At 42.8% G+C, this 11848-nt stretch overlaps 1 protein-coding gene across 17 annotated transcripts in view; it reads left to right on the forward strand.

The window, feature by feature from the left end:
- ZNF536 (zinc finger protein 536) overlaps nucleotides 1-11571 on the forward strand; it is a 492422-nt gene extending 480851 nt beyond the window's left edge. For 15 of the 17 annotated variants that reach the window (XM_054538819.2, XM_054538823.2, XM_054538830.2 and 12 more), the window contains one exon: nucleotides 4264-11569. In XM_054538819.2, coding sequence (XP_054394794.2) covers nucleotides 4264-4508 — 245 coding nt within the window. In that variant the 3' untranslated portion in view covers nucleotides 4509-11569. Of the gene's footprint in view, nucleotides 1-4263 lie in introns of all 17 variants that reach the window. The other 2 variants (XM_054538833.2, XM_054538834.2) reach the window with 2 other exon arrangements.
- The last annotated feature ends 277 nt before the right edge of the window (nucleotides 11572-11848 follow it).

The following is an 11848-nucleotide window of genomic DNA, read 5'->3' on the forward strand; positions in this document are numbered from 1 at the left end:
ATTAGAAAGAAAATACAATAGACAGTTTTGCTGATGAACAAAAACAACTGAAGAATGGAAGAACTAGTGTCATCCTGGTAAACCGAGGCAGATTTATAAACAATACTGAGGTTTGGTCACTTTGTTTCATAGTGCTGCTGGCCTATTTGGATCATGGTACCAAGGGTTTTGGTTTTATTTTTTATTTTTACTTATTATTTGGAGTTCTTTACTCGAAAGACTTGTCATACAATAGTGACATTCTCCATCAATAAATTATTGCCATATAATGAATAAATGAGTGACTTAGCCCTAGCTTTATCTGAGCCATGGTAATTAGGACAGTGGCCAGCCTTTCTCCATGAACTGCTACAGAGCTGCCCTTGGTAGAAAGATAGAAGATACAGTCCATTTCAGAGAAGCTTTGGCCAAAGCCTCGAAACATTTCGCAGGTTTCCTGGTGTCTCGCTCCTTCTCTGTGTTGTTTGGGATGACCTTCAATTGGCTTGTAGGCCTCCAGCTACAAATTGGGCCCGCCTTTTTCTTGCTTAATAGTGTCCATTTCAGAGTAGCTCAAACCCTCTCTCAGTGAGTCCTGAGCATAGCTTCTGGTCCACAGGGATGATAACTTGAAAAATTGCATGGCTGAATCTTGGGGGCTCTGTGTTGTCTCTAAGATGCTTGGCCAGGACGATCTACTTGGAACTCACTGTTGCCCAGCTTAGCCCTGACTTAGATTCACCATTAAGGTAGAGAGAATGGGTGTGGCTTTGCCCATCCCAGTGCCTCTGATTGGCATCCTAATTCCATCCTTCAGTCTATGCCCTAACTCCCAGGTCATAAAGAACAGGGACCATTTGCATTTTTTTGTACAATCGAAAATTTGCATTGGAAATATGTCTCAGTTGTCCTTTGCCTCCCAACCCAGGGCCTTCCCTAGGTGACCAAGCCCTTAAGGTGAAAAGGGTGTCAAGACAGCAAATGGGCAGTCACCCTGGAGACTCTTTCTCTTACCTGGCAATCATGGCACCGGCCCCTCGTGCTAGCTGTGCTCTTCCTCCTGTGGTTGGCTGTCAGGAAGGGCCAACAGCAAGTGCACTGTTCTTGTACTTTATTTTGTTCTTAACTCTGAAGTCTGTAGATTTGCACATTGACTTCTTGAAGTGGGAAGGTTGATCAAATTCAGCCTTGTGTTAGGGACAACAGTAGAAACAGAAGAAGCAGAAGCACTATCCAAAAATGTATAATTCCTGGCCGGGCATGGTGGCTCACGTCTGTAATCCCAGCACTCTGGGAGGCCAAAGTGGGTGGATCACCTGAGGTCAGGAGTTTGAGACCAGCCTGGCCAACATGGAGAAACCCCATCTCTACTAAAAATACAAAAATTAGCTGGGCATGGTGGCTCATGCCTGTAATCCCAGCTACTCGGGGAGTCTAAGGCGGGAGAATTGCTTGAACCCAGGAGGCAGAGGTTGCAGTAAGCTGAGATCATGCCACTGCACTGCAGCCTGGGTAATAGAGCGAGACTCTGTCAAAAAAAAAAAAAAAAAGAAAATCCAAAAATGTATAATTCCTTAGAAAAAGGCAAGGTGATACAAGAAGATAATAAATAGTTCGTGACTACCTGCTTTGTGCCAGGCACTGGGCTTGGCATTCATAACAGTGAGATGGTGATGGTTCTTGCCCCAGGAATTCATGGCCTTTTGGGAGGACCAGTACGTACACTCAGGCCCACAAAGCAGGCATCCTGCTGATCAGAGCCTGAATAGAGAAGTGGGTTTCAGCAGAGAACGAAGTGGCATTTCAGAGAGAGGGTAGACAAGCAAGGGTATGGAGACACTGCAGTGACGTCTATGTGCAGAGACCATCTGATGTTTGGTTTGATGTGGCAAAAGGGGTTGTGCTATGTCATAGAATGGAAGGGTGTTTTAGGACTGAGCCATGAAAGTCCTGATTATTCCTTTGGAGGCCAGTGGCCATAAAAGATCTGGGGCAAAGAAATCACAGGCTGAGCTTCTGCTTTAGGCACTCACTGTGCTGTCCCTGGGGAGGACAGGCTGGAAGTGGGAAACTGGAAGCATGAAGGCCCCCCGCCAGCTGCCATGTTCATAGTCTAGACAATAATTGGTACACACTGGACCTGGTTCTGAAGTCAGCATTGCAAAGGAAAAGATTCAACAGGTAGAATGGATTAGTCCTGGACACCAGTTGGTTATGAAGGAGCAAAGAGGCAGTGAACTCCAGAAGCCCAACAAGAAGCAAGAATTTAGCACTGGGTGCAATTCAGTGGGAAAGTGAGCTTCTGCTTCCAACATTGCATTGGATTCCTGTTTCTCAGGAACAAGACTGTTTTGCTAAATAGACACCGGACTGCTATTACTGCTTTAGAAAAAGTGCTGAATATGTGTTTGTTTGTTTTCTGGAGCCAATGATGGGGCTCTCCATTTATTTACTTGTTTATTTTTTTGAGCAAATGAAACCCAGCTCTGGGCCCTGACCTCTCTGAGTGCTGGGTGAAACAGCACACAAGAGCTTCCAGGAACGGCTCATCAACAGCTTCCTGGAAGCAGGGGAGATGCCATTGCTTCAGAATAACTTCCCCAGCCAGATGTTCACCAGTTCCTCGAGATGGTAGAGTCTGTGCATGGCTGTGACACATCAGGGTAGAGATGTTGAGCTCGGAGGATTAGATGAACTTCCACAGGAATCCACCTCCTGTTCCAAATTACAGTCTTTCTAGGAAGGTTTCATTTCAAGAGGCACTATTCAAAACTACCTTCTTTAAAACTCATGCTGGCCTTGATTACCTGTTTATCTGTCTCCTGGTCCTGACAACTTCCGCTGCTGCCCCTGAGACCCTCAGACTCTAGAAATCCCCCCAGCTCAGCCCTTCCAACTCTGCCTAAGAGCAAGACTTGAGTGACACCCCTCACTCACCCCACCCCCAAACACATGCTCCCTTGCCATTCTTGGTTTGCTCAACAATATAAGAGTTAATGGAAGGATAAGAACATGAACTGGCTTTGCTCTGAGGCCTGAGTCAGACTCCCAGATGGAAGGATTTATGGTCTCTGTGCAGAATTGGGGTCAGCAAAGTATAGCTCGTGGGCCAAATCTAACTATTGCCTGGTTTTTTGTTTGTTTGTTTGTTCTTTGTGTTTGTGAAAGGGTCTTGCTTGTTGTCCAGGCTGTAGTGCACTGGCACCATCATAGCTCACTGCAGCCTCAAACACCAGGCTCAAGTGATCCTCCTTCCTAAGCCTCCTGAGTAGCTGGGACCACAGGCATGTCCCTGGCTAATTTTTAAATTTTTTTGTACAGACAGTCTCACCATGTTACCCAGGCTGATTTCAAACCCCTGGGCTCAAACGACTGACTTGCCTCAGCCTCCCAAAGTGTTGGGATTCCAGGCGTGAGCCACTGTGCCCAGCAATTGTTTGTTTTTATATAGCCTGTGAGCTAGGAATGGTTTTTCCATTTTTTTAATGTTTTGGAAAAAAACTCAAATGAGAATAATAGTAGTTCATCCCACATGAAATTTATATAAAATTTAAATTTCAGTGTCCATAAATAAAGTTTTGAATTTCATCAATAAAAAGTTGAGGAATATTTGTTTCCTGTCTTGTTCTCTAAATACCTACACAATATCTTGAATTTTGCCTATTCAATATTTGAATAGTCCCTGCAAATCTGGGACTATTTACTATTTAACCCTTTATAGAAAAAAATTCAGGTATGGGGAGACTTATCTTCAATTATCTAGAAAGTCTGGGTTCAAAACTCTAACTAGAGCCTGGTGTGGTGGCTTGCACCTGTAATCTCAGCTACTTAAGAGGTAGGGTCCCTTGAGGGTCCCTTGAGGCAGAAGCTGGAGACCAGCCTAGGCAACATAGCAAGATCCTGTCTCTAAAACAAACAAAATTGCTGGGCATTGTGGTGTACCTGTAGTCCCAGCTACTCTGGAGGCTAAGGCGGGAGGATGGCTTGAGCTCAGGAGTTTGAGGCTGCAGTGAGATATAATCACACCACTGCACTCCCAGCCTGAGATGAGGAACGGGACTTGATCTCTAAAAACAACAACAAAAATATTCAGGGATGGGAAGATCTTCTAAATCTTAGCTTATGTGCCTGATGTATCGGCTGCTTTTCTCACCCTTACTATTTGATTTTTGCAAAGTAATAATAATATTGATCATACTGGTGATTGCAATTATGATCCTTTGAGCCCTGGGGGCCAGGAAGGTGTGAGCAGCAGTGCTGACCGGCCACTCTTTCTGCCCACAGGTCACAGGCCTTTCCAGTGCCGCTACTGTCCCTACAGTGCCTCTCAGAAGGGGAACCTGAAGACCCATGTCCTCTGCGTCCATCGCATGCCTTTTGACAACAGCCAGTATCCCGACCGCAGGTTCAAGCGCTCCAGGGTCGACTCGGAGGCTTCTGGGAATTTCGAGGAGCCTACAGCTGTCAAGGCGGGGAGCTCTGCAGACCTCACGGAAGAGGGCGGCAAGGGCCAGGAGGATACCAACTGAGCAGACCAACCTGTATATTGCAATAGTATTTTACACAGTTTTAACATTATGCATCTGGTAAAAGTTTGCTAACTGCATTCCAAGGGGAAAAAATCATGTACAACCCCCCTAATAGTGTATAGAACATTTAAAAAATTTTAAAAGATATCTATATATATATTAAAAAAAAATTCCCCAGCCCTTGAAAATGGCTGCTAAACTGTTACCCGGCAACAAGTACTTCCAAAACAATGCAGGTGGGAGAAAAGTGATTTCAAAAATTCTTGGTGCCCTCCGAGCTGGAGAGAGCTGGGGGCCCTTCCAACTCGAAAGTCGTCTTTGTCCAAAAATAACGCTCTTAACCGAAAAACGATACCATCTAAACGATTTAGTGTTGCGTTGAAGATGGAGGGGCTGTGTTTTCGTTGTTGAAAACACCTATAATCTGACACCAGCTGCTGTCATTTGCCTAGAACCCTAATGAGATGTGTCGGGAGGCAGCTGCGGTGCCAGTCAGACTGGAGCGGTCACTGCAGAGAAAATCAATTCACGTGGTGTTGTAACTGCACTCTTGGAGAAACCTTAGACGGCCCGCAGCCAGCGCCAAGGCTGACCGGCACTGCAGAGGACTGAGATCTTAAATGCGCATTTTTACAAAATACACAGCCAAATGAAATCAATGATCAGGAAGTGTCTGCAGACAAATGTCCATTGCAGGTTTGATGAGTGATTCCTTTTTTTAGATCAAATTGTTCTTGGTGGTCTTTTTTTCTTTTTTTAAAAAAATTTTTGGATGAAGAAGGAAGTTGCTATTAAAAAAAAAGTAGGGTACATTATATAAAATGTTAGAAAAACTAGCTAACCCCATCCATAGAAGATGCTGGTGAGCAATTAAAATTTAGGTAATAATAGAAAGATTTTTTTTATTATGATTTTTAAAATTTTACTTGAAGGAAGGCTGCTCCGGTTCTTATTATCAGATTTTTTTTTCATGTGTTGGTTTTTATAAGTGTTACAGACATGAAGCAAGATTTTCTTCTCCAGCAAGCTCTTATGAAATAGCTTGTATTAAAATATGAATCTAAACATCGTGCTCTCTATCTCTAATGACGAAAACTGTTTGAGTTAAAATGTCTGTTTTTGTAAAACAAATGTGTTCTATATTTTTGTAGATTTTAGATTTTCTACTGATTGGATACTCCAAATTTATCAAGTTCTGCACCATACAGAAGGAGATTTTGAGTGTCAATAATGAAACACTTAACTCATTAAAAAAATGATTTAAGAAGACTAGTTAAAGGTTTATTCTTGAATCTGCTAGCATGGTGTAAAGTTGAGCCTTTTCACATACTTCCTTTGAGTGACATGAAATTGGTGCTGTTGCTTGTGGTGGTAGAGAAGTATGAAAGTATTAACTTCTTCTAAAACAAAATAATTCAGACTTAAAAAAAAAAGTCAATATTTCCTTGCAGGCTGGGAGCACAGATTAAACCCCAGGGCCTTAAAAACTTCAGCTCTGCCTACAGCAGTTTACAAAAATACTAAACTGCAATCAATGTAAATAAAATTCTTAGTGCTATCCTGAGACCAGAAAGAATCTCAGGCTAATAAGGAATCCGGTTTGCATATGCTGTCAAAAGGGTGTCATCTAACCAAGGTTTCAGTGTAAATGAGGTCGCTGTGCAACTTGGACCCATCTGGCATAGAGCAAGCTGCTTTCTTGTTTTTCTAGTATAGTTCTCACTGCCTTACTTAAATCGAGTTGATAAACTTAATGCAACTGTTTCTATGATCCTAGAGAAAGGACTGAAATGTTATTGAAAACTTTCCGACTGTAGTAAGCTTTAGGATTTTAACTGCACTACTGTGTTTGGTGACTGTGCCAGTCCCTTGCTTTCTGTGTTTGCTCTGCCTTTGGTATCTTAGCAAAGAAAAATAAAAAAAGAAAAAAAAAGAAAAAAGAAAAAAAAGAGGAAAAAAAAGTGGGGGAAAAAATGAGAGCCACATTCCATTTCTAGCACTTTGGGAGCTCTTTCAGTATTTTTTTGTGTCTTTTCAGCATCCTCAGATGCGACAGGCAATAATTCTGTTTGTGACACTGGGAACATCCCCTCTTCTTTGTGGCGTGTGTGTTGATTCCATTTTGTCCAGTGCTACTGTCCTTCCTCCCCGTCTGACACAGGCCTTCTTTCCAGAACATTTGTAACTTGTAATACAAACAAGTGACAGCCACAGTGATGCAGCGTCAGTTTCTGAATGTCATCAGGTTCTCATATCTAAACATGTCAAGTTTTTTCCCTGTAACTTCTGTAGTCTGTGATGCTGGTCATAATACTGTCTACATTCCTACGCAAAGAAAAAAAATCTATCTTGGAGGAAATCTGAGATCAATAGGAGTAGAGGATTTTGTTGCTATGCTTGTAACAAGTAGAAAACTTTGTATTTAAAGTTTATTCTTGGTCATTATTTATTATTATAATACATCAGTTGACAGAACTTTATTCTGGTATAGAAAGTATTAAAAGTTGTTTTTTCAGCAATGACTGTTTTCTTTCTGCTGTTAGAATAAAATGTCTTTGAAGCAGCCCAGTTTTATCCAGTGTTTTACGCAATAAAACCTCTACCTCTGGGAAAAAAAAATCACATCTTTTCCTACTCGCTTATGTTTACTAGGAGGAGTAAAATATATTTTTGCAGATTTGTCAGAATTTGGCAAGACGTTGTCAAATTCCATGTATAAAAAGCCCTGTACTGGGCAGGGCACGGTGGCTCACACCTGTAATTCCAGCCCTTTGGGAGGCGGATCATCTAAGGTCAGGAGTTCAAGACCAGCCTGGCCAATATGGCAAAACCCCATCTCTACTAAAAAAACACAAAATTGGCGTGGGTCAAGCCTGTAATCCCAGCACTTTGGGAGGCTAAGGCGGGTGGATCACCTGAGGTCAGGAGTTCGAGACCAGCCTGGCCAACATGGTAAAATCCTGTCTCTACTAAAAATAACAAAACTTACCTGGGCATGGTGGTACGTGCCTGTAGTCCTAGCTACTTGGGAGGCTGAGGCAGGAGGATCGCTCAAACCTGGGAGGAGGAGGTTGCAGTGAGTTGAGATGGTGCCATTGCACTCCAGCCTGGGTGACAGAGGGAGTCTCTGCCTTGCACAAAACAAAACAGAACAAAAAGCCCGGTAGGGTCCTGCAGTACTAATGGTCCTCTCGGGCCTGTGCTTTTTCAAGCTGAGTCAATCTCTATGCCGCATACACAGTGTGTGAGTGGGGATATGTGTGTGTGTGTGTGTATGCGCACATGCATATGTGAACTATGCTTCTTTAAATGTTTGCAGACATGCAGTTCAGTAAGGTAAAGTCTATGGAAATACTAATGCTGTTCGTATTATGGTAATTATATAAGGCACTTAGAGCATTGGGATCTATTATTTCCCTTTACTGGCAGAAAGTCTTTTTTTTCTTTAAGTCATTAAATGCAAGGGAGTCTTTTACATCCATATTATCAGAGGATAATCTGAATTCTTCCTCTAGGAGAAAAGGAAAAGAGCAAAGGATGACAAAGTGTCTGGTAGCAGGGGCTATTGTGAACGCAGAGCTCCGACACAGAGTTGAGAGGTTTTGAAGTGCGTGCTCAACCCAGGATGTGAAGAGCTTCTTTTTGATTTGTTTTATTGTTTTATTTTGGTCTCAAAACAAGCTAGGATAGTGCATATTCTATATCCACATAGTTCTGGAATATGGAGGGCCCACTGAAATGTCACAAGCAAAGACATCTGCCAAATTGTATAGAAATTTGTCAGTTTACCATGTTTCTTTCAGGGTGTGAGACTGTGTCCTTGGGTGGGAGCAGATGACTTAAATGGAATCATCGTCAGTTCTGACTGTCTGCTGTTATGAATATCAAAGGTGAGTTAAGGGGTTGCAGTCAGGAGGTCAGGAAGTAAACCCGTGATGGAGAGAAGACTGGAGTGCAGAAGGTTGAGTTAGGGATTCTAACATCTACCCACACGACATCCATGATGGAGCTCAAACCCACCAGAGCCACACAAGACACCACAGTGGCGAGAGGAGAGTTGGAACTATCAGGGCTTAAGTGGGTTGCACAGCGTGCCACTCTGATGGGAGGGTGTGCTGTGAGATCTCAGTAACTGCACATCATCGCCAAGAGGAAGGTGACATTAAATTTTCTGAGTTTTCAAGGTGTACTGGACACCTGGATTTTGCATTAAGTCTTCCAGTTTTTCCCTGTTGGCTCAAAATTTATTTTTAAAAACCATGTATGAATGAATGAACAGAATGTGGTACAGCCAAAGAATGGAATATTATTCTGCCATAGAAAGGAACCTGAGATGTGGCACAACATGGATGAACCTAGAAAACAGTGAGAGAAGCCAGTTACAAAAGGTTGCATATGATAGAATTCCATTCACATGAAATGTCTAGAATAGTCAAATCCACAGAGACAGAAGTGGATTAGTGCTTACCAGGGACCAGGGGGAGGAGAGAATGAACAGTGACAGCTAATGAGTATGAGGTTTCTTTTTGAGGTGGTAAAAGTGTCCTAAAATTAGATAGTTATGGTGGTTGTCCTTGGTGTCACTTGGTGAATATGCTAAAAAACACTAAATCGTGCACTTTAAAAGAGTGAATTTTATAGTATGTGAATTATATCTCAATTAAGCTCTTATAAAAAATAAAACTGTGAGTAGGAGGCATTTTTAAGAGGTAACAATATATATTTCCATCAATACATTGTTGAGTTCTTAAACAGCCATAGATAATTGACAGATTAGTATAGTACAAATAATATAAAATTCGGGGTGTAATGGCTTAAATTTGAACCCTAGCTTTATTACTTACTGGATGCATGATGATCTTGAACAATTTTTTTTTGAGACAGTGTCTCACTCTGTCACCCAGGCTGGAGCGCTGTCACACCATCATAGCCCTCCGAAGCCTTGAACTCTAAGGCTTAACCAATCCTTTTGCCTCAGTCTCCTGAGTAGCTGGGACCACAGGTGCATGCCACCATGCCCAGTTGGTTTTTAATTTTTTATTGAGATGGGGTCTTGCTATGTTGCCCAATCTGGTCTCGAAATCCTGCGCTCAAAGGATCCTCCTGCCTCTGCCTCCCAAAGTGCTGGGATTATAGGCATAAGCCAATCTTGAACAATTTAACTGTTCTCAGCTCATTGATAGTATCTGTAAAATTATGACAATTAAGTGCCGTACTTAGGGAAATCATATGCACATTTTGTGAAGTACTCTACAAATGCTAGGTGTTGTGATCATTGTGGCATAATGAGTTATGGATGAATTTAAGATTAATTTCACATGCACAAAAAGCTAGACCTTGATAAAATCCCCATGCTTTGTAAAGGTCCCCTCATGGTCAGGTGGCTGGGATTCCCCATGTCCATCCCCTTCAGAAAAGATGACCCTAGACAAAGATCCTCAACTGCTGTTTTCTAATTTCCTCATTTGAAAAATCTGAGTATTAACAACTCTCTCGTCACTCACAGGGGTAGTAGCAAGGTGGCTGGGGAAAGGGGATGGATGCAATGGGAAAAAGATTAGTCTCAGTGGTAGATGTTATTCCACTCACTTGTTTAACACATATTTACAGAAGACTTACTGTGTTCTAGGCATTGGGGTACGGGCCAGAGAGAGATATACTGGTAAGTTAGGGATCATGTCCAGAGATCACTGTCTTAAGGGGAAAACAGATTTTAATTTCATAATCACACAAATAAATATAAACTATCTGGAAGAGGAGATTCAAGGAGAATAGTAATTCCCCATGCGATGGAAGCCGATGATTTGCTGAGGGATGGAGGAGGGAGGGCCAGGCAGTGGAAGCAGTGCAAAGCCAATGTTCGGTGCAGACAGGACTCTCAAGTCCTGTCTTGGCCTCTCAGGAGCTGTGTGGCCCTGCTAGATCGTTCCATTTCCCTAAATCGGCTGCTTCTCTATAAAGTGGAACATCGCAGTGCCAACAGCAAAGACTCTTTTTGAGGTTAAATGAGATAGTACATGTAATAGCTATGGAGAGAACAAGCTAGATGCTGCCATATTCAAAGGACAGTTCTCAAAAGTGACAGTGTCTGGAAACCCACGAGGACACGGAAATGGCGATGCCTGCTGCAGACCATGGCTTTCTCATCCTAATCGCCAAGGGCCAACATAGTGTGAGCCACATGACTTCTTCAGCACGTTACCTCTCACATCCCAATGCCTCATGCCCTTGGGAAGGAGTGGGTGAAAGTGTCCTGGGGCCAATTCAGGGTCTTTATGGCTCTGTCCATGGGCGTGGTCACCTTGAAGCAGCACAGTTTGCTGAAAGTGTTTCTAGAGGGTGATCAACCATCCTGGTTTCCCTGGGACTGAGGGGTTCCCCAGGACATAGTACTTTTAGTGCTAAAACCAGGGTAGTCCTGGACAAACACAAATATTCCTCCCAGGTCTAAGCCAGCTTCCTTTAAAAGCACGTGTCTTGTTTTGGCCAAGCCAAGGTTATGGCTGTCCCTGAGCTGGGAGGCCAGTGTGAGGCCCGGTGTGAGGGGGAAGCCATGGCTCCAGGGGGCCCATAGTATGGGCTTTGGCCCTGGGAGACTTGGATTCAAAGCTTTCCTGCCACAGCACCTTTGCCACAAAGATGAAAGTGACACAGTATCCAAAATACTTAGCGTGGCACCTGGCACGTGGTCATTATTTTATCTATTCTCATTGAGTGACTGAATAAATCTTTGTTCCTGTTTCTTACCCAGGTGGGAAATGGCTCAAATATGAATTTCTCTTCCTAGCAGCTAGAAGCTTCTGAGCTGCTGATATCTGGCATTAAGATGCTCTTTTGTGCTGAAACTTTTATAAAGACGATAACCCTGCTGTCTCCTGTAGTTTGGGATTTGCACACTTCCCCCTCTCTGTTTAACATCTGTAACAGTATATTACGAAAACCTCACCTGGTGTATTGTAAGCACAATCCCAAGGAAATTAGTATTAAATATTGTGATCTTCATTTCAAGATAGAAGGGCTGGGCACGTTCCACCAAACTGGAGGTATATTTCCATAGGGAAGGAGAAAAATTCATGGTGTAATACAATATTAAAAATGTCACCCAGCTGAGCATTCCATGTAGAAGCTTGTGTAGAGTTTTAATCTCTTCACCTGTTGGTGCTAAGAGAAAAGAGAGAGTTGGGGTGGGGGAGGGAGACCGGGAGGGAGAGGAAGGGCTTATGAGAACAGGGAAATCACAAGCAAAGAGGAGGGGGAAAATTTAAATGATCCCAGACCAAACTGTTTTGCTGTTAATACAGAAATACAGTGCAAGACACATTTAATGGGCTCTATTTTTT

Source organism: Pongo abelii, chromosome 20 (assembly GCF_028885655.2).
Source record: "Pongo abelii isolate AG06213 chromosome 20, NHGRI_mPonAbe1-v2.0_pri, whole genome shotgun sequence".
NCBI lineage: Eukaryota > Metazoa > Chordata > Mammalia > Primates > Hominidae > Pongo > Pongo abelii.